General features: G+C 41.5%; 1 protein-coding gene across 7 annotated transcripts in view; it reads right to left on the reverse strand.

Annotated features, from left to right (window-relative positions):
- Positions 1-23,729, reverse strand: part of EVL (Enah/Vasp-like) — a 149,432-nt gene that overhangs the window by 76,436 nt on the left and 49,267 nt on the right. Inside the window, exon 1 of one of the 7 annotated variants that reach the window (XM_071557523.1) lies at positions 3,054-3,203. The exons of the other annotated variants lie outside the window; for them this stretch is intronic. Coding sequence (XP_071413624.1) covers positions 3,054-3,064 — 11 coding nt within the window. The 5' untranslated portion in view covers positions 3,065-3,203. Of the gene's footprint in view, positions 1-3,053; positions 3,204-23,729 lie in introns of those variants that run through there. 7 annotated transcript variants of the gene reach the window in all.

The following is a 23,729-nucleotide window of genomic DNA, read 5'->3' on the forward strand; positions in this document are numbered from 1 at the left end:
TGGTTAAACGTGACATGCAAGAAATTGCTGATACTGATTTAAGAAGCCGACAGAATACTCTCAATGTCAGCTCAAACAGCTAAGTCCAAAATCCTGTATATATAGATGTGTGGTCTGTGAGGTACATATCTGTGTTAACCTCAAAATTAGTAAGTTACAAGTCATGTTTCTGCAGCATTTTAAAGCTTACTTCAAAGTCTAATGGTTTAACTTGCTGAACATTTTAATTGTTTTCACTACAACAAATGCAAATATGACTGGGGTGCAGGGAAAGTGTTTCAGTAGTAATCTGAAACAGGTGGACATTTCTCTTTGACCACCGGATTTAGAGAACAAAAAAACCTGAGAGACCCTCTGAACACATAGCAATCAGGTCATTCTGGCTCATATAGACTGTATGTGAGATCTCAGCTCATGACAGATGAAGTTGCTGCAGTGCAGTGGCTCTCCAGCCTTCCCACTACAGGTTCACTGCCAGCTTTGCTTATGACCCCATTTCTCATTGGAAGACTCAATTCTCCAGCACAATGTCAGTCATATTTGTGACTCCTTCTGGGACTTCTTTTTCCATGTCTACTTCCCTCTTCACCCAAACTTGCAGCACAGATGGTGTCACCATCGTTCACCCTCCTTCCTCTCAAAGTATTGAACAACTTCCTCAGCAATGCAGCAAGACCTCACAGAGAAAATACAGAATTTAACTGCCTCACAACCACATAGGTGCTTTTATCTTCACTGACATGTAGATGCTTGAATATTTTATAGCAGATATTTAGAATAATAGCAGTCACACTTTTAGATGTAATATGGAGGTGCCACATTTGTTTTCCATTTGTTTTCTGAGCCCCATTTCCTGGCATCCCTTAAAAACCAACCCATGGACCCAGCGGTCAGAAGTTCTCCACTTTCACTCACTCCTGGTTGGCTGCCTGTGCAGAGACACCTACTCAAGAGTGCTGTCTTGCCCCAGTCAGCCTGAAGTGAAGCTCAGTTCTCAGAGTAGCTGTTATTTTTTGTCTCTTGCTCATCCTGCATGTTTACATTGAAAATCTGCCTTTGATACTGGAGTTGGCTGCACTACCAGGGGGAGATGGACCTTTTGCACTGAGCATCTGCTGCAGGTGCTTGACCATCACCTTTCTCCACTGTTAAACTCCAGCATGTAAAGAATTTAATATTAAATAATTACAAGAAAATAGTAAAAAAATGAAGCCTCCTTCATAAGCAGCTCTCAAGAAGATTGACACTGTTAATTAGTCATGACACACCTGCAAGACAAATACATACTTTACAGAGCAGGAAATGGGAATACTGGTACCTACAATGTTTTAAAGAGTAAGATGAACATCAGTTCACCTCCACAAGGAAGAGAATTCAAGAATTACTCTTCTCTCAACTAGGAATGATAGATTCATTTTGAATTCTTCCCTATTACACTGGCATACCCAGTGGGAATTGGCATGTCCAGTATCTGCTGCAGACATCCAATGCAAACAGGTCAGCTGGAAACCAGAAGAGAGAGTTTATGAGGCACCAAGGTCTCACCAGGACTTTGGCAGATGAGTTGCTAAATTTGGGAACACGCACGCAATCCTGGCATTACTAGAGAAACTTGCATAACCTTCTGTCACCCCTCAGTGCTCTTGAGTACAGGAGAACTGAGTAGAAACACAAAAAATAAATGCAGTATGCAAAATGTTAAAGCAGTGGAACAGATGTTCCACCTGGGCCTGACTGTCAGTCCAGAACAACTCAGTCCTCAGGACTGCCAGTCAAAGTCCACAGAGAGCCCTGACCTCTCGGTGTCTGCCGCAGCACTTAAATACCACATCTGCCAATCAGCAGAGATTTGGGGCCAGCAGAGCAGCCACAGATTGATGCCCTTGTAAGCTGGCACATCTGCTTAGTTTATGTTGCTGAGATTTTTAAACTATGCAGTGTTGTTATTTTTAACCCATCACTCCACTGGTGGGTTTTGCAAACTGAAGTATAAGAACTCAAATTACTCTAAGGGGAACTCCAGTCATCAGTATCTTAACTGAGCATCTTAAAAAGGGATTGAGGAGATCTGCTTTGCAAAAGGCACTTTACAGAGGAAGTGGTGTGATTCAGAGAAGTGCCATCGCTTCTGGGCAGCCAGACTCCCACAGCCATGCTGTGCTCTGGGAAACTCTCCCTTCCAACTTCCAGCAAGGCAGTGTCACTGCTGTCTCCTAATGGAGAAACTCCACTGCTCCATTAATATTTTGATTCATGCGACATTTCTTTCTGCAGTGAAGTGTGGTTCACTTTCAGATTTTGCATACCTCCTTGAAGACATATTTTGGGAGTTTCTAAAAAGAAATATCAAGTAAATGTTTAGAAGTTCCTAAAAATTAGTCAAGTAAATGGCCTGGAAGAACACTATGAACTCAATTAGTCAAAAAGCAACTTGACTGGATCAGGTTGCTATTAATATAAACTATTTCCTTTTACCCTAAAATTACAGAAATAAAAAAGAGAAGTAACTAATCTTGTAAAATACACATTATGCAAAACCCTCAACTGAACTGTCAAGTGAAAATACATGACTGAAGGCTCTTACTGATGGGCTAGCTGTACCCCTATTTCAGGAGAACAATACCTTAAACAAAGGCTTTGAAAGATCATAATCATAACTAATGACCAGGAAACACAGACTCATAAATAAATACAGGAAACCAGCCTTAAGGTCTTTCATTAAAGCTGGCATCATTTAGCCTTGGTTTCCCTTCAATCCCAGAAGAAATGCAAATAAACTTGTGACAATTCCCCTGGAGCTGATGCAGGCAGACCAGGAATGAAGGACGCTCACTTCATCAAGTCAGCTTCTCCCTCACTGCCAGGGGATGCATATTAATGTAGCATTGCCATAAAGGCTTAATTAGCATTTTATACAATTATAAATTATCCTACAAGGCTATAACCAAAACACAGACCTGTGTTTTTCACAATATGAGCTCTCCTTCCCATCCAGTCACATTAACTCAGGTCAACAAATTCCCTGCCAATGAGCACAGTCCCAAGATACTTACGTGCCTGCCATGGAGGAGGACTGGTCAGGAAATCCCGCAGGGGTATATGCTCAAATCTGGCACGTGTGCCTAAATCCAAATAGTCTATTTCACCTGAGCAGAAGACAAATTTGGCAGGGAGACCAGCCAGGAGTCTCTATGAAGGCTTATAACCAAAACAGGAAAGGGAAGCACTATTGAGAGAGCAGAAGGGCAGGAAGTAACAAGCAGGGGCGGGGAAGGGACTTTAAAGAAGAAATGTATTATTACTTATAACTACTTTACTGAACAAAAGTAAAACAATATAGATTTAGATTAGATGCGCTGTCGTTGCCTCATTGGAGGCATGGATATGAAAAACTTTTTGCTTATTTTCCCAAGACATGGGTTCACTGTCCAAGAAAAAGCAAAAGCAAACAAAGCTCAGACCTAGAAAAAAAATTGTGATTATTCATTTATGGCATGGGCGTTTACACAGTGCAGAACCAAACCCAGGGGCCCCAGTGGTACCATGGGCCCGGTCACCTTGCAGCAGCCTGCGATCCTGGTGCCTGGCTGGGGTACAGCTCCAGCCCAATACTTTTAACTGGCACATCACAGTACAAAATTTTATCTTTCTCACCTACTTTGATGCCTTTTGGCCACCTGCCCAAACTCAACCTGGAGCAGAGGCAAGCAGAATGCAGACAACCAGGTAACTCCCCAAAGCACTCCACAAACTGCAGAGCTGTTCAGCTCTTGAAGAACTGCTGGAAACTCAGCAAGAACCCATGATTTTACCATGGAGGCACACAGGCTTTCTCTGGGAGTCAGTACCAGAGGCTCTGAAGTCTCCACTAATGAGACCGAAACCTGCAGCGCCCTGAGGAAACCAGTCCTGAGGAGATCACACAATTCCTGATATCCTTGCAGTGGTTTCAGAGTGCAACATACACTTGGATAACTTTAGATCTCTGTTTAATATAGCAAGAAGAGTGTAAGAAATAGGCTGAATTTGGCAAGGCACACCAGCTACATAACGTTTCCGTGCAGTTTCTGCTGGGGAGCAAGGGCTGCAAACACTGCTCCACCTGAGCAAAGGAGCAGAGTGCTTTTCACCTTCACTGGTTTTCCTGTTACAAGAGATTCCTTTCATGGTTCAACTGAAAGAGCTACAGAAACTACTGGTGAAATGGCACCTAGTAAAAACATGGATGTGAAAATCTGATTGCTCTCATGATTGGCAGTGCATTGCCCGTTCAGCTGCAGCTTCTAGTTCCTCTGCAGAAAGTCTCTCCTATGACTGTAGTTTCAGCTTGCAATGGTTGAGAGAAGTTTGAAAATCAACAAGAAATAAACTTCTCACTGACATTTAAGCACAGCTTTTTCTGTTGTGGTTTTTTGCTCTTTTTCTTTGTTTTTTTTTCTTTTTGTTTGTTTGTTTGTTTAATGAAGCATTTTACTATCACTTTCCTGGGATTTCAGTTTGGCTGCACTTTCCTGACACTACACTTTTCTGCATTGAGATCTGTGTGGATTTAGAGCATTACCTTGTTTCATTCAAAAAAGTCTTGCTTTTCATGAATTTAAAATTTGACATTATTTGAGTCAAGTGGCAAGTCCTCTATATAGCTCACAAACTGCTTAGACTATTATTGTAGAGTTTATCAGTGTAAATAGTACTTTACTGCATGAATTAGCAAAGGACATAACCTGAAAAACACATCTCCAAATAAGTATGGACACAAATCACTAATTGTCCATATTAGCCACAGTGGTTCCACTGTTCTAGACAGAAAGATTAGGAAAATAGACTAAGCAGAGATCTGAGGAGCCATCTTATTTCTCTGATGTCATGTGTCTGAGATAAATATGGTCCCTTCCTGGAGGGAAGAAGACAGCACTTAGTAGTCAGAATAGTTTTCCTGCTAAACCAAGCAGGTGTGATTCTCCTTGCACACAAATATCAGCTATAATACTATCAGTTAGAAAAACCTGGTTTTAAATATTTGGTTCTCCTGAACAGAAACCTTTAAGCACATCTGAAAACTCACAGCCTTCCTCCCAGCTCCTGCTAGCTCTCTGCATGTCAAAAGCACAGCAAAGAGTAGGTCACTATTGACACATCCAATGTCACCCCAGAAAACAGTGACAGAGACTAGGACAAAGCCCAGCACTGCCTCTCCATGCCCTTGTGATAAGCCAAATTAATTTCATTAAGCACTGCAGCATACATTCCAGCAGAAGTGCCTCTAATCACCTCTTTGCATTGCTAAAATGCCTCCATGGCCCTGGACTAGAAAGGGGGCACTTAGAAGGAAAAAGCACTCTGTGACAAATGACACATAAGACCGAGTAGCTGACTTCTATCCAGTCCTCACAAAGGACCATATGCTGGATAAACAGATTATTTCAGTCATGTGTTGAGATCTGCGAGAGCAGATCAGGATTCCTAAACACAGAAGCAAGGCTTTAGCTGCAATTAAGTGAATATTCCCATAGGTTTCTGAGCAACACGTCTGCTGGCCATGTACTAGGCTTTCATGTTCCAAAGACACCCAAGTATATTTGCTTTCTTTTGGAGAGTTTCATTACCAGATGAATTGTGAATTGTATAAGACAATAATGTTACATATTTTCAACCGTTAGAGCTATAGGCTGAACCCAGAAAGGTGTCTCACCCTCAAAACAACTCATCTCCAAATAGAAAACCCAGATAGTTTTTAAGAATGAAAGGAAGTGATGTAGAATGTGTTGTGTATACTATTAAAAAAAAATCACAATCATAGTATAAAACTGTACCTACCTAAGAGTTATTTGAAGGCAGACATGATTAAAACAATTCTTTCATAATAAGCATTTCCACACCTTCCAAATAACTATTTATGAATTTATTTCTGTTGTTTTTAATTGTGTGTTTCTCCCCAAAAGCATATTACATTGTATGACATTCGAAATTTGCATATGGCAAGTCTTTCATTTAATGACCTCAAGATTAAGAAATCTGAACATTCACACTGAAACTGTTCACTCAAATTTCATGAACTACAAGATGACTTCATGAATAAATGCACAAATGCTATGCAACAGCATATAAAATATGCAGATATCTATATTCAGATTTGCAAATCTAATTTCACAGCTGTTAATAGTCTTTGAATGTAAGACATTTCCTCATGCACTGAGATTTGCAACTGTTAAACATGCTGATGAGACAAAAAAATTCCTTGTCCTCAGAAAGTTTAACCCTATATGTTAAAATATGCTATTGCTCTCTCAAATGTCTTTTTTTTTCCATGGTTCATTCATTTGAAAGGAGCAAGAGAGATACCAGAGATGAGAGCAGAACATACTTATTTAGTATTAGAAGAGACAAAAATGTGCAGTGAGGTAAGGTGCCAACTGCCACTTTGACAGCAAAACCATTGTTCCTGCACTGAGCATATTTTACAAATGAGAGTCTTCTTGAGAATATGACTTTAGGATGAGATCTCACCATGGCTGAGGTCCAAGGAAGTTTACCCATGGACTTAAGAGGGCCAAGATTTAACCCTTGGTATAGATACATTCAAGGAGTGATAAATAAACATTTTGCAGGGGAAAAAAAGGTCTTTTAAAGGACCTGAGTTATGCAGTATTTGTGGATCCCTTTTTTAACCTTCCAGGAAGCCCCTGGTTTTCAATTCATGCAGTGCCCTTTGCTAAGCCAATTTCACCTCTAACCCTCACTGCACAGAGTGAACAGCTGGGACTCACCTGCTTTCAAGGGGACTGTTTTGGCTGATGCAAACAGCTTAGGTATTGCCTTAAGGAAATAACTGTATTGCAAAGAATTAACTCTGTGGCTGCCTTCAGTTTTCCCCTCTGTAAACTGTGATGAGCAATGGGCAGTAAGCCCAGACCCCACGGTAAGCAGCATGGAACAAGTTATAGACCATATGGAGAGAAATAAACTGCCACTTCATACACAGGGTATCTATAATGCTTTTTTGCTTGAGTCAGCTAATTGCACATCCGCAAATCAGCACATTTATAACAAATGGAGCATTATGATATCATAGGAAATCTATTTAATATGATCAAAGCCTGCCAGGAAAAGTTCCCCCAAAATTATGAAAGTACTTAATAGAGTCCTGAGTGCTGGGGATATTTTACAGTCCTTATTAAACAAACATTTTCTTGTTTCATGACAGCCAGCGGTACCAAGGACTGTATCTTCTAAGCCTCCATGCCAGCAATCTCACTGCAGCCACTGGCACAGGCATCTCCCTGCTGCAGTCAGAAGGCACATCTGTGCCTATATTTAGAACCAGCCACACCACCTACAGCTGCTCCAGCAGCAGGTGAAGCTCAGTTACTGCTCCCACCAGGAGCCTCAGATGAGGCATACCATCTCCTGTCTCTTCCAGAAGCTGAGAATTGGAATGTCACAAACCCTCCTCTGTACTGAAGACTTTAATAGGTATACTGAGCTTCTCCACACAGGGTTTTTTTATGTTGAAGCATAGCAATGCCCTTGATCTAAAGAGTCATTAGAAATGGTCTGAGTGCCAATATAAACTTCTTTGGGGTATCAGTTGAAAAACATTCTCATATTATGTAACCAAGCATACGCTATCCCCCAACACTGCTCCACAGCTGGTGTGTTTTCACCTTCACTTTGCATTTTTCCTTAGACTTTAGTAAACATTATGATGAGTGGTTTCAGCAGCTGTAGGCAGTGGTCATTTCAACTGCATACATTATTTTTTTGGTAACTCTTGATTTATGGTGTGGTCTTATAAATTTCTGGAGTTTGGATTTGAACAAGAAATAGTAACTTCTCTATAGTCCCAAAGGAAAACTAGAAGCTTCTCAATCAAAACCAGCACTTACTATCCATCATTAAGCAACATAATTCAAAGATTATGTTTAACAAAATAAATAAGATCCTTGTATCATGAGACACCTCTATATCATCTTGTAGGCACCATGACCCATGAAAGCGTTTCTATCATAAGCCTTTTAGAGGCACATGGTGGGTGAGGTACAGCCTAGAAGGTGTGAAGATAAGGGAGTTTTCCTGATGTATGGGATGATGGAGTGAAGAGAAGGCATGTAAACACAGCTTAGGAGACTGGAAGAGAAGCAGCTGACCAAAAAATGATCAGAAATCACACTTAACTGTATTTTTATCTCTTGCAGTTCTCTAAAGGCATGTGCTTGTCTGATGTTCAGGTTGCCAGTCTGAGAACATTTGATATTCATTGGGAAAGCACTTTTTAAGACAGAAATACCATTCCTTAAAGTCAGGGCTCACAGTGAAGGCTGTGCAGGTTCTAGAAGGACAAGAACTAGGTTCACACCAAGATGAACTCCTGGCCTTATTTGTAATCTTGTTTCTGATATTTGTTTCTTGGAATAGGACAGGTTAGAACTAATAGCTGAGTTACAGGCACAGGGTAATTTCAACTTGCAGAAGGATCCCTGAAGGCAGAAGGGGCACAGTCATCAGTTTGTCACGTCAAATCACTGCACCTTTCACTGCCATATAACACACAGTGGTGCACACACTGGGAAAGCTTTCTCTCCTGTGACAACAGTAAAGCATCCATATTCCTCCCTCAGTTTTAATGTCTTACAATAATCCCCTCTAACTTTTACAGGACGCTGACATAGTTTTGCATGACTTAATACCTGTTCTATCCTTGCTGAAGTTGGTGTAAGGAGTTCCAACAGCAATTAGCCATTCTAGCTGCAGCAGAAACTTAGCTTTTATATCATCTGTGTGTCATTGGTCAGGTAGTAAAACAAGGTATATTATACTGGGCTCTTGGAACCCCATCTTAAATCCAGCGTCTGCACTGCTGGACAATGAATGTGGCCTCAATATTCACAGATATGCCTCAGCTGGGAAGAATAACAAATTATTCTTGAGCACAAACAACAGGCTATACAACTGAATCATGATGTCCACTTAGATTAAGTAACTTCATTCTGATAAAAAGTAAACACTGCAGATCTGACTATTTATAGCTTTCCATCATGGAAAAGGTAAGCAAGCACTAAATGTAAATAAACTGAACTCAAAAATCTATACTACAGGCTATTACGTGTGGTAATCAGTGTGGGAGGATGTTCCTTAACAAGAAGAATAATCTTCAGATTATTATAGTCAAAGTAAACACAAGAAGAGCTAGAGAATGGAGATGTGTAGTATGCAAATTCTTTGTCCAAAACTACCGCCAATACTTATTAAAACAAAAATTACCTACTTATTAAAACAAAAATTATCCTAGCAGCCCCTTACTTTCACCCTTCCCTCCTTACATTATTTCTTGGCAAAGATTTTTCCCTATTGCCTGCAGATAAAATCATTTTCTGAGTGCCAAAACTGAAACAGGATCCCTGAGCACATTTGTGCACGAGACTTGTTTGTGTGCAACGTTTGTCAAATAATGGCAGAAGTATTCTTGCTTTACCATGACTTTGTACCCTTTTTCTCCTAGCAACCTTATCTCTTCTAAAACTATTTTCTTGACTATTTTATGTCCCCTGTGACTTTCCCATTACCATGCAGAAACACCATAGAGTGCCACTTCTCAGGAGTTACGCATCTACTAAACACGTGCAAGTTGGCAGCAAATGGCTGGTCAAACTGACCATGTCCTGCCTTTATCTTGTGAAGGTCTCCAGATTGAATCACTCTCCTCTCCATCCACTCAGCGAGTCTCACAAAACAGTCACTTTTATTCCTTTGTCAAACTAGACTGATACTTCTGAATTTGCTGGTCAGCTATTGGGAAGATGAAAGAAATAAGGAAAAGGATGGGCAGACAAAAAGGTGAAGCAATTGCTCAAATCTTCTTTCCTTACTGCATAAACCTTATTTCCTTAGGAAAGCCAACTAAAGAGAGGTTGGTAGGGAAGGTCTCCCAAAGAATCACTGGTCACCTCCCCTGTTGCCCTCACCAGCTTGTCCATCCGCAGCCAACAACCACCAAAGCCTCCATAATGGCATGCAGAGTTCCCTTCAAAATCAGCATCATGTTATTGCCAAATACAGTATCATTTTACTGCTGATGTTGGTAAGTAATAGCATCCAGGACCAAATTTCTATTAAAAGCATGTTAAGCAGTACATTTTAGACATTTTGGCTACATGTAGCCTGTTGCTGATTTCATTAAACTTTATGAAAGCAATCCCTTGTAATGACAAAACCTGACAGTACAAAAATGCTGGAAATTAGTCACAAAGGCTGCACTGGGGCCAGCATGGAGAACGATGATCAGCAGCCTCGCAAGTCACGGTCACAGGTTGCCATGAAATTACCTGTGTCTACAACATGCAGACCATATTTTGTGACACCTTTTGCAAGTCTGATTTGACAAAGATTCTTCCATATTTCTTCCAGATGAGCTACAGTCACTAAAACAATGGTCTCCAGTGTTTTGGCCACACATCCCTATCAGAAAAAAACTTCATGCACCTCAATATATATTTCCCTATAAACTACATACATATACTACTGAAGTTTTAGTATCTTATTCCTATACTGCAGTGGATTATGTCATACACATTTCACTTTGGAGACCACTGCACCGTAAGATGACAAACAATACAGACACCTCTGAGCCCCTAAAGGAAGTGGGTCTAGGACTTTACGAAGCAGCATTTTTTATTTCTAGTGAGCCAGTGTCCAGCAGTGTGGAATATACCACAAGTGAAAAACTGCTGAGAAAAAAAAAATCAAAAATCTAAAGCAAAGAAATTTTCAGTAAAATTTCCAGAGCTGTATACTGGAAATTTGAATTCACTCTGCCAATCTGGAAAGCACTAATAGTTTAAAGAATGGGTATGAAATGGGTTTTCCTCAAGTTAATGTTGATTAAGAATAAGAAACCAAGTCAACATTAAATAACATTAAATCACAATGAAAAATGGAAGTATCAGTAAAAAGGACTCTATAAATTCCTTTGATTTCAAATGTACACTTAGTAAGTAGCAGCAAACACAGTCACACCTTATACAGGTGAAAGTTCTTTATAGTTCCTGTATTCCACATCCTGCCCTCTCCTTCACAGTGGAAATTACAAACTTTTTCCAAAAACATCTTTCTAGTTGTCTGGTATTTTTTCACTGCTTAAAACATGTAGGATTTTCGTCAGCACCTCAGACAGACGTCAGAAGATAACCCTTCCACCCAAAGTTTAATATAATACTTTAGCCCTTGAGCCATTATGCAGACTGGGAGCGTTCAACAGCCTGTGTGTCAAAAACATGCTTTTTGTAACAGCACCGTTGGTTTACCATAACTACATTGAAATATTTTAACCTGTTCTTTTGCATAACTAATGCAATGCTTCAGGAAACAAAAAGACAATAAAAAATCACTCACAAGTCAACAAATTACAGAAAGAACAGGCAAGAGAAAAGATACAGAGAATGAGGAAAGTTTCAGAAGTAAGTCAGCTTGTCTTTCCTGCTAAGCCTTTCCTGCTTTCTGAACCTTCTATGTCTCCACCATCTCCCAAGATGACAAATTCAGGACTGAGGTGAGGTGGTGGAGGATTTCAAAGAAGGAACAACATATCACCTGCAGTTCATCTTCCCCTTGGCCAGTGTGAAAGGCAGTCCAGCCTTCACAGTAATGCCAACAGCCACGGCCAGGTGGGATCAAAAGGCAAATTCCTCTTTCAAATGCAGAAATCATTTCTCAGCACCAACAGGAATATGGAATTAGCATTCAAAGTTCCATTATGATTAAATTGTCAATTAAAGAACCCCAAAACCAACACAAAACTTTTGAACGATTAATTGCCATAACATCCATGCTGGCTTCTCTCTACACCCCGAAGAGCTTACCAAACTTGAAACTGATAGAGAACCCTTCAGTCAGCTCACAGCAAGACATCTCACAGTGAACTTTATAATTGGTGTGTTATCAACCGAGCAACCTTACAGCGTTATTTGGTCTGCTGAAACCAACTCCCCAAAGTGGAAACAGAATACAAACCATTTTCCTAGGAACTGTCTGCATTTTTTGCCATGAACCTTTCCTCTTCAATATTTCTGTCTTCTCTGCCTGTCTCGTCTCCTCATGCTTAGGCTGACTGGCTTTTAACACCCAAACAATGGTCCTTATTTACTTGATAACACAACCACAGCTGGAAATCAGACTATGGACTTGGGAAATGTTTCTCTGAAATATGTGATGTGAAAACAAAATTTCCCTGCATCACTTTGATGATGCAGTAGCCTGCACAGAGACTGGTTTCCAGCTTCCAGCTTGGTGTTACACAGCTAGGGGACTCTTTATCATTTGTCTGCTTTTCCATTCCTCCCCATATCTTTTCTGGATAGAGGCATTTTGACTCTTCAGGACTCCTCCTGCCTGCCTCAAAGTAAGAGAAAAGGGAAAATAGAATAAAGCAACAGCTATGAATTGGTGTGCCAGCACAGCCAGATGCCTCATTGCTCTGTCTCTCACTTCCACTGCCAGTTAGAGCTAGGTTCACACCATTTTAAAAATGAGAATAAAACATGCTGATAAATCAGGTTTTCTGTCTTGCTTTCTACACAGGCGCTCTTGATCTGTGCCATGCCTGAGGCAGGACTGCTAGTCCCTCCATGCACACTGCTGTGCTCAGTACTGCCATGCTCAGTGACCAGTTCTGATTTTGGAGTCTCAAGAAACTGAAGTTTTTAACAGACCCCCACAGAAAACAGGCAGAATAGTGCTCACTCAGCAGCTTGCACATCCACACTCAGAAAACTGGCTCTGGGACCCACCATTCCTTCCTTCATCAGTACCACCCCTGCTTTGCTAGCTGGGTCAACTAGACATTTGGGTGAGCATAAGGTTCAGAAAAGACAGGGGCTTGTTGCAAATTCCATTTTACTGGTGCTATTCCATTCTACTCTATTCTACCAGCACCCCTTCAAGACAGGTTTCGGGGATCAGTCTTTTTAAACTCAGCATCACCACAGGGCAATCACTTGCCAAAAATGAGACTCATGTTTTAAATGTATCTATCGGTGCCTGTCTTAGACCAGAGACATTATGCAAAAGACGGAGTTCAGTGGATGGAGTCCCTCTGCCCTGAGCACCCGAAACCACGGACAGGGCTCTGCACAGGCAGGTGGCAATGGTGTGGTACCTTCTTTGCTACAGCAACACTTGCAACTCCAGAGAAGGGAGGCAGACCATGGTTTTATCAGGAGGAATTAACAGTGACCTTTTGATTTAGTTCATGTATAAACCTACCAAAGGAAAAGGGAATATGATGGAAAGCCTTGGAGATCTCTGAGAAGTGAGTCTGCTCTGCCAGGATGGAACTTTTCTGAAATCAAAGTATGAGGGCACAGTCCCTATGTACAGATATGACACTAAAGACCCAGCAAGCAGAAGGCTGGCTGAATAGCCAGCGAGAATGAGAGGGGGTTTGTAGACTTGCATTTGCCTTCACTTTTTCATCTGTACATTTTACAAACATTTGCAGTTCTATCACCCACTTCAGTTGTTACAAATATGTACCATCACTTACAGTTTGACATAACCCAGCTTGATATAAGGTTAGATTCCAGGTGCCAAACTAATATTACGGTGCTTCTCAAGCAGAATTATGCCTCTGTTTGTACCTGTGAAGCTTTAATGATCATGCAGGTCATGAAGTGTGCCTTTAGAGACCCTGCCTGGAGCTGTGTAAGAGCCAGCACCGAAGGGACAGGAGAGAGAGGAATGCCTCCTGCTGAGCAGGGTTACCACAAGATAATCAGGGTACAGACAGGGTGAGTAACATGGTATCTTTAGGCTGAGCTGCGGAGACTCGGGTTTCCACAACAGCAAAGCTGCCCAGCTCATTTCTAAGGGTACTGGCCAACCTGATAGCCATTCATGACCCTCTCTGTGCCTCCTTTGTTCAGAGATGCAGAGAGCATCACTTAACCAAGAGCCAGTATAGCCCATAGGACATACTTGTATTGAGTCATATGACCTAAATTATTATGTAAACTATGAAACCAGTATATTTATGCATGATCCCCATGTTAGACTTGCTTTACATGCAAACAACAGTCAAAATTATTTTATCCTTTTCAATTACAATGTTATGCTGCACATATAAGGACATTATGATTCTGAAAAAGAAAAGAGGAAATAGTATGCCTTAGTCTTTCAATTTATATTCAATAAGAAGTGGAAAACCTAATTGAAAGTCATGAATTGATAGGTCTGTCATGCAGTAATGAAAACAAATTAAGGACAATTCTGTTATTTCAGTTTCATTTGCTTTTTAGTGGTAACACTGGGATTTCTAAATATACCTTAGGTACCACTTTAAAACCCAAGGGAGACTTGGCACCCGGTATCCTCTATCTGAGCTCCTTTATTGGAGCAGTGTTTATGTTGGATGTGTGTTGGATGGTTTAATTCCAGCCTACTGAAGAGCAGCCTCCAGGTCATAGATCTGCTGCAGCTAATTTGGCAGAAGCAGCACTGTCTCTTCAGAGAAGGGCAACATAAATCTGCAAATACAGCTTCGGTCTGGGGTAATGAACAGCTTTAATTTTCTGTAGAATGACAGTCACTGAGCAAATGTAAAAAAAACAAAACAAAAAAAGCCCACCAAAGAGCCATGGTAGTACAAGCACAGATCTTCCAACACACAGAAAACCTCCAAAACTTTAACTCCCCTGAGGTAGTGTGTTAGCACTGTGCTGGGGGGCACAGCAGAAAGAGAGAAGAGACTTTTTGCACTGCAGCACTGCAAGCACTTTCAGCCATTTCAGGTTTCCACCTACCAACTGAGTATGATGAGTTTCCCCCCACTGGTTAAAAGCACGTTTCAGCACCTTGCAGGGGTGTTCAGGAGGTGGTTTCCTTTCTGAGACAACCCTGGGAGAGGCAAAGAATCTGAGTGGTGCTTTTGGCAAGCAGCAATGGGAAGGCAGCAGGCAGACCCCTCCATACCATCCTCACGTGGAGGAGGCATCATATCCCAACCTATACACTCCAGGGACCAACTGCAGACAATTCCTTGGAGAAGTCAGCCCCAGGCAAGAAGGAGATGCCCTCCAGGCATCACAAGGCTTTGGGCATACTGTGTGCCCCAGGATGGATAACAGAGTACTATCTTTTGTGTTTTCCATGTGCTTCAGGTTTGCTGGAGAATGCAGGCGAATGAGTACTTAATGTGTGAGGAGTTACTCACACCCTCCCTGATCCATGTGGTGGCACATGTCACTGCAGGAAAGGGGAAAAGGCCAGGAAAGGAAACACAAGGGGTTATGCCAAATGCTAACAAGAATGTACAACAGAGAAACCACATTCAAACCTGTCCCTGAAAAAAAAAAAAAGAGAGAATGACCTGCTGTCTACTTGCTGGCACTCTCCTTCCAGAGGAAAAACTGAGCTGAATTAAAGCATGTACCATAGCTCATGCCTGTGTTAGCACATTTGGCTATTAATTACTCTAAGAAAAAACTCTGCAGTTCTGAAATCTGAGGATTTCCACTGGAGACCTATCAGCTACTTATCCACCAAAAAGGAAGGTCACAGAAATAAAAAAAAATTATATAAGAATCAATTTATTAAAAATGTATTTTTTAAAAAATTAAATGTTTTTTTTAATTAAAATAAAAATGTTAAACCAAATGTCTAGTTTGAAGTAATTTTCCTTCTATTTCTGTAAGGCAATTTCAATTTAGAAGGATGTGTAGTGCATTGAAAGAGAAGCAATCAAAGACATTGTCAGAAAAACAAATGGAATGGGCTGTAAATACCAATCGCATCTTTCAGATATTCAAGATCGGCAACACTGGTTTCTTGGTCTTCAATGAAAGATTTATCATTATGAAAATGATGCTAAATTCTACTTAAAAACAAATAAAAAAAAAGCCAAACCAAACTGTTGCCTCCAGTAGAGAACCCAAATGAGAACAATCGTGGCAATTTTGCCTAGCAACAGTTACAGAAACAGTTTAAAGGCATAGCACTGTATTTCTCTACCTTTATCATCATCATGGCCAGGCTTCATGATGGAAGATTTGGGAAGGGCTCTACCCATGTGGGCGTGCCCTTCGAGCCTGCAATATGGATTTTTTAGGTGAGGCACAGCGTGCGCAGAACTGGCCCCACCCTTTAACTCCTCAGGTTCATCTGCCATGGCCGAGCAAGCTTGGACAGTGACAGTGAAGTCCTCAGGACTAGAACCTAAAGCCCCTGGTATTCCCAGAAGGTCTCCCATCCAAGTGCTAACCAGGCCTGACCCTGCTGAGCTTCCAAGATCTGATGGGGTCAGGCATCAGGGTGGCATGGCTGCAGTTACTACCTTTATAAGCTTCTACAATTTGCTGTACTATTGTAACTTAAACTGTCTCTGGGAACATACATTTATTGTCTTTGAACAAAACTAACCCAATGCACCCTCTCGTGCAGGCCAGACCTGCGATGAGCTGGGATTGCAGGGGAAGGTTTGCTTTGCAGTTCAGGCGGAGGCTGAACGGGTTGATGGACAACCTCTTCTATCTATTCTCCTTTCTGCAGAAAGCAAAAATGCCCCACTCTGAAAAACAGCATTTGTAAATTGCCACAGGATAAAACAAACGTCAAAGACATAACTCAAGCTTAACAAAGGAGTTTCTTCTTAACATGGCTATGGCTAATGGCTTAGGTTCCTCTACAGACAAAGACACTGTTTGACCTACTGCTCTAATTAGAGGAGTAGTGATGTTGACATTTGTGTTGTATAAAGCAGACATGTTAACAGCCAGAGGGAAAACTGTCAGTGCCTCTAAAGATCACAGCATTCATGGTGATGCATGATGCAGCCTTTAAATATTCAAATAATCAATTCAATGCTTAACTTCTTTTACTGATAATAAGAAACAACTCCAAAATCAGGAAAAAAATGCAAATAAACCAAAAACCAAAACAAAAAACCATCACACCAAAAACCAAGCCCAACTTCAGGCAGGGTTAGTGTTGAAAGATTAACAGGCAATATATGAATGAGTTTTATTGTGCCAAATATAGCATTTCCTTTCACATTGTATGTAGTCCGGTTTTGCCAAGAAGGAACACAAGCAATTTATACTCTCTGGGCTTTTCACTTGCTATTAACACAAAAACAACCACCAGAGACTGTGGTTCATACATTCATATGTGTCAAGTTCACCTAAGCATGAAAACAGATACCATTGCTCATTTATGAATGAGTTTAATTTAACTCTGATTTATCGCATCTCATTCCCTTGACATGAGCCGCACCACTGCTGCGGACAGCACTTCATGTTTTACAGATCAGAAGCCCTGCAGTAAATCCTCTGTGAGCACCTGAGTTCCCTAAAATGACAGTGAGTCCTCAGTGTTGTGGCTCCATTAGCTCCAAGTCCCTCTCAGATTTTTTCCCCAATATGTGATATTCTCAAGCCTACTTTTACCCACGGTGAAGCTGAACATTAAGCACAACAGACTGACAGGAGGTTTTGTACTGCAGTCCAAGACTGAAGTTCTCCATTCGCACCACCTGTATCCCAAGGAAAGAAGTCTCCTACAAGCACAGAGATAGACAGAGGCTCAGCATCACTCATTACACCCCACAACATGATGCTGGCTCGACAAAATCCATCCTTGACACTTTTAGAGCCTGTCTTGTAATTAATTTCTGTAAGTGGATAATTGACTCATTAAGCTGAATTAGAGCAATATGATAATGCAGAAACAAAAAATTTAACTGTTATTTATCTCACTGTTCAGTCCAGCCTTCAAAATCACTGCAATGCAATTGCTACTGCCAATGACTTCTGAAGGAAACAATTTAACCTGGCAGGCATTGTGCTGTCTAAGCTTAAAAAAATTAGCAAAAAAGACATGTACAATGATATACATTTTGTTTAAATGTAGATTGAACAAAATGCTTCCCACTCCTTTCCTAATGCTTTTAATTTTTCCCTGTCTTTTTAAGACTGTTCCACTTTCCTTTGCATGGTATCCCATGTGGTCAGCACTGCTCTAAGGGAAGGAACATGAAGATCATCTGTCCTCCCCATACAGCCCCAAACACAGCACATGGACATATATATACATAAAAGATAATGAGAGGAACCTAAAATGCATTATGGTGAAGGGATCTGTGAGTCTGAAAACATGCCTTGAGGGTAGGTAACAAGGAGACACAGCTCTGAACAGCAGCAACATTTTGGGTTGCTAAAGTAAAGTAAAATCTGTACCTTCTTTATTGATAATCAAGAAAAGTGAAACTTGAAATGACTCTCATATAAAGAAGATAAGTAAACAGGGCCACAGTACATTACACATCCCATCCAGGGAGGGAAAGTTAACGTCATGTAATTCGCTCCTCACTGCACAAATGCTGCAGTGCCCTAGAAAGCCATCTCCAGTGCCAGGACAGTGCTTACCAGAAGAAGTTTTGCTCTTTACAATACCTTGGGGAAAAAGATGGAGGCATGCAGAGGAAGGAAGGAGATTCTTCTCCCTCAAATTTGTTTTATATTGACAGAAATCCGTTGATTTTGTAGGAAGTTTTTTTTCCCCTCATTTGCAAGGGCAAATGCCATTCCATTCCCTGAAATTCCCTGCGCCAAAAATCAGACTGTCTAAGCATCATCTGGGACTCTAGAGGCAGATACAACAAACACTAGAGCATAGGGTATGCATGCACATGGCAGCAACAAGACAGGAGGCTGCAGCAGATGGTTTGCAGTTAGTAGTGGCTGGGAAAGAGAAGGGAGCTGAGGCAGGTGACACATGAGGTACATTGGCACTAAAGAGGAGATGCTGCCCCGTGTAAGTGACCCAGGAAGGGTGAGTTCATAAATGCAAAGCTCCTGCTGTTGTCCATGGAGTCCCTTGTCTACTCGGTCCCCTCTGTCTCCTGAAGAACAGAGTTGAGACCATGTCTTTGGAGAAGGGGCCAAAAGCAACAGTAACTTTGGACCCAACAAGAAAAAGATTTGGGTGGAAGACTGTAGATGAACATTGCAGAACAAACCTAAGGATGTGTAAGCAGCTGTCCTGAGTATTTCTAGGAAGCAGTCTGTGAAAGGACAAAAGCAGCCCATGTATTGCCATCATGCATGGCTGAGTTAGGACATTTAGACAGTGTTATGGTGTGTCTGAGACCCACCTCCCACATATCACAGTCAGATCTCTCATAGCCACAGCGCGGTCAGCACTAGCAAAGAAACAAGCTATATTCTTGCAGCTCCTAATGGATCTAGAACATACTGTGGGAAAAAGAAATAAACACTGTTTTCCAGCATTGCCATTTGCCCTTGCACAAGCCAAGTGTTATAATACAGCATCTGATGTGATAGTGCTTTACATAGTCCTGAAGGGACAAACCACCACCTGGAGGAATAGAGGGAGAACTGAGACCCTTTTTTAAGAGGATCCTAAGAGACTGGTACTCAGTGAGAAAGCTTTGAAAACTCATTGAATAAATCTGTACTGTGTTCCCTCTTTATGTGTTTAACATGTGACAGGCACACAATCTCCAGGCATTACTATAAAGCAATTTATTTTTCTAGACAATAGAAGGGAGCAGTAGGTTCCTCCAGAGCCAACACTGCTTCTGCTTTTAGGCTTGGCTAAATGCAACCCATACAGACTGTGGCAGCTGGCAGGCTCAGCCACAGAGCCTGCTGTGAATTACTGCTAACACACACATTTGGGTTTATTAAACCTTGCTTCTTTCTCCAAGTGTTACAGCCATGGTTCTGGAGTAATCACAGGCATTGTTTAGAAACATCCTGAGGAGTGTTTGAAAGGCCTCACAAGGTTCACCTCCAAGATATTTAGCTTAGAGATCTACTGGCTGCACTAGCAGCCTACAGAGGGTTTGATGCTTCATAAGGGATTAGCCTCAAATCCACAGTCCCCAGCTGCTTCATCCAGGGTGTCCCCTTGCCCTGTCAGGATCCCCATCCTTCCTCTTTACCCTGGCAATAGGTCTTCCCTGACAGAAATCAATGTTTAAATTCAGATTAATGTGCAGCAGCTCCTACTGTGTGTGCTTGTAGAACAGCTCAGCTATGAAACGGGACTGTGTATGAACGGAGACCCTGAATCTGCAGCTGAGTGGGAAGGGGTGGTGAGAAGAAAAGAGGAAGAAACAACTTTCAGGGTTTCAGATGCAAATTTTTTCTATCCAATAGACCTGGACCAGATCACATTTTCCCCTTAACACCAGTCACATACATGAAGCAGTAGCATTTAGAGCTCTCAGGATTTCCACCAAGAGATCTCCCAGCTCTCTTAACTTCCAGTCTTCATAACAGGACTGTGTCCACAGTAATGGAAAGGGCTGTCAAAGGATGCTACAGGAACCCACACCAGGAAGTCAGTGTTTTGACAGAACCACACGCCCACAACCTGCTACTGGTGCTTGGCATCTTCCTGAGCAGTCACCAGCAAACAGGGCTGAGGAGGAGGGATGGGTGCTGGATGGGGTGCACGGTGACAATAACATGTGGCTCAAGTTTCAAGAGGCCTCCAAAGTGAGACAATGTTTTGTTTTGTATGTGCTAAGCCTGCCATGCCAAGAAGGGATGTTGCTTCACAGCTGCTGAGGCTGTCCTGCAAATGGATCTGCTTCTCCCATTGTCCTCCTGAAATTCCAGGTTTGGTTCACACCATGTTTAATTAAGGTTTGAAGCTTTAATTTTTTTTTTCTGTTTCCAAAAAACCAGTGCTGAACAATAATGCTTCTGATTAGCCAGCAAAAGAGATGACTGTGCTATTGGACTGAAAGCTATAAGGCATCCATAAAGTCTCAAAGGTACAAATCTGGGTACCAACCTAGTGTAGTAGAGGAAAATATGTAATTGCAGGCTCATATATTATAGAGCCAAGGCAAATTACTCACTGCTGATGTGTTTATAACATTGATACTGGGGGTGGAGGAATGGCTGCCAAATGAAAACCCACTAAGCCTTGGGAACCAACTGACATTCCTATAGCCAGGAATCATGTTGTAGATGCTCACAACAGATGGAAATTGATGGCTGTAATCTCCATGAGGAGGATGGTGGCTGCACTAAAGCACCCTTCTACCCACCCCATGTGGCATGACCATCAATCTGATGTGTGTTGTTAGCACAATTCAAGGTTGCAGACCATTGCTGGAGAAAGAAGTAGAAAGTTCACAACGAGCAACTGCTGAGGAAAGCAGGAAGAAAGCATGGCAATTTTTCTCAGTTCACTGGGTAAAGATGTGACCCTTGAGCAGTTCTGAAGTTAACACCTGGGTATTAGAGGGACATACGTATGTTTCTGTCCCTATAGATGCACAGTGTGGTTCTGTGCTGTCTGGCCATAGCACCAGTGCAGCTGGTTTTCACAATGCTGGGTCACATAAAGAGAGAAGAGCGATAGTGGAGATGACCTTTGGTGTAGCACCAAAGGTGTATTTTGAAGTGCTGCATTTCCACTCAAATAGTGTTCATCTCAGTGAGAAATCAGTTCTGTGAGACACTGACATTATGAAGAGTGATGGCTGGTGCTGTGTGGGGAGCGCTGCATTCTCTATCCACCTGCACAAGCAAGCAGAGCACACCCATGTGCCTTGTGGTCGGCACTGCCGGTTCAGGGGATCCAGGGCTGCCTTCGTTTCTGTGACTTTCTAGAAAGGACAGAATCAGGGCAACTAACTTTTTGCCATGTGCCCCATTTGCTGCCAGCAGATTTTCTAGCATGTGCACAGCCACAGCAGCAGCCAGATTTTGCTCACTCCCCTACCCCCATATTTCCATGGATAAATAACCTGGCATACATCAAGATAAATTTATCTTGGGTGTAACCTCTGGAATGTCATTGAGGTAAGAACAGAATTATGTGGGCCATAGTACAGATTAAACCGTGTCACTGAGAAAAATAATTTCACATGTATTTCTCTCACAATTAATAGCCACTAACTTTTCTAGAGGAAAGAAATGTTGAGAATACTAAATGCAAATTGAAAACAGAATATTGATTTTATAGAATAATTTTTCAAATACTTGTAATGATATGATGTTCTTCTGATACGTAGTTCACAGAGATAACCCCAGGCCAGAGTAGGTGGAGACTAACATATTGATTTCATTGAAGCAGACAGAGTATGCATCAGCTGGAAAGCTACCCTTTCCCTTCTTTGAGTCAGTAGCAGGAAGGCATAGACAAGGCATTTTAAAAAATATCCACTGTGGCTGATACAGTTGAATATATGTTCTGAAACAGCTCTGATGACAGTGACAGAAAGTGGCCCTTACAATATATAATGAGTTACTTCTTAAGATATATTAATGCTACAAGGATTTACTGCAATTCTTAAATTGGAAACAAGCTGGAAAGAAACACTAAGAAGCCCTTAGTAAGACACATGGTTACGTTTGTGCTCTTTCATCTTAGTGTTGGTAGACACTGCTGCAGTGTGCTCCTTACTATAAGAGGATGGTTTGTCTTTTCCCCAAGCCTAGCAGCAGTGGCACATTCTGCTTTCAAAAATGGTCCTGAAAGGCTGCTTTGCTTTTAAAAGGAATATGAAGGGACTAGAGATGGCCAAATCCACTTGTCCTGAGCATGGCTTTGTAGTGAAAATTTGCCCTCTGATTCCACTGAGATGCTGTGGTTGGACCTCCTCCAGTGTCATCCTCAACAGAACGGTCCCACTTCCAGGGCTGAATGATCTTGCTTTCCATGTCCTGAGCCAGGTGCAGCATCATTCAGCTACCAGATTCCTCTGCAAAGCTGGCAGTTTGCTAAGGTACAAAGGTTATGCAACACACATTATTGCTTAGGAATCATTTGCCTATTCATAGCATGTAATTTACATTTTCTGGAGTTTTCTAGTGAGGTTATTCTATGCATAGTAGGTATTACAATAAAACATTCAATACTTTCTGAAAAGACATCAGTTCTTGTTTTATTTTTTGTAGATTGGATGGTGCATTTCAGGCCAGCATAAAGCAGATGTGTAATTTTTTTATCCCTTGTAGTGGTCTCAAACAAAGAATAACCATTTCTTAAACCTAATGGCAAACTCTATCCAGCAACCAAGACATTCCTCCTGCATCTGACGTACTTTCAAGGATTTTTTAAGACATCCCCATCTATGTATTTTCTATACCCAGCTCTTCTCCTCAGAAATCCTTCTGCCCATCTCATACATTCACCTCACACCCCCACACCAAATTCAGTGTCTGAATCTGCATCTCAATCACATTATGGTCAAGCAAAATCTCTGCCAAACCAAGGGATATTGATAGTTTTCATCAAGTTAAATTTGTTTAAGTAGAAATTTTAGATACAAAGCAACAAAGAAAATGCCCAGAAAGAAAGACACAGCCATGCGGCATCATTGTGAGATGTGCAGACCAGACCTAAACTGCAAAAAACTGTTGTGGTAGAAGTTCTGAGTCTTTCTTACCATGGAGAAACTAAAATATACACAATGCTATAAAAAATCCAGTTCCTCCTGTGAAAGCTTAAGTCTTCTAATATATGCTGTCTTCTCTGTGTGGACTCCTCTGCCACTCTGTTGTACGGGCTTATCATTGCCTCGAATACCATCAGAGCACCCCAGCCTTCCAATGGAGCAGGAACTCTACCACCAGCAATCTTTCAAGGTATGAAACCTTTCCACGTGCCTGATGGCCTTCCGAAACTTCCATTTGAAGCGGACTAGAGAGAAAACAAACTACTTCTGCCACACATTGCCTCAGGTCTTCAATTTTGTT

The sequence above is a fragment of the Pithys albifrons genome, chromosome 6 (genome assembly GCF_047495875.1).
Source record: "Pithys albifrons albifrons isolate INPA30051 chromosome 6, PitAlb_v1, whole genome shotgun sequence".
NCBI classification, from domain to species: Eukaryota; Metazoa; Chordata; class Aves; order Passeriformes; family Thamnophilidae; genus Pithys; species Pithys albifrons.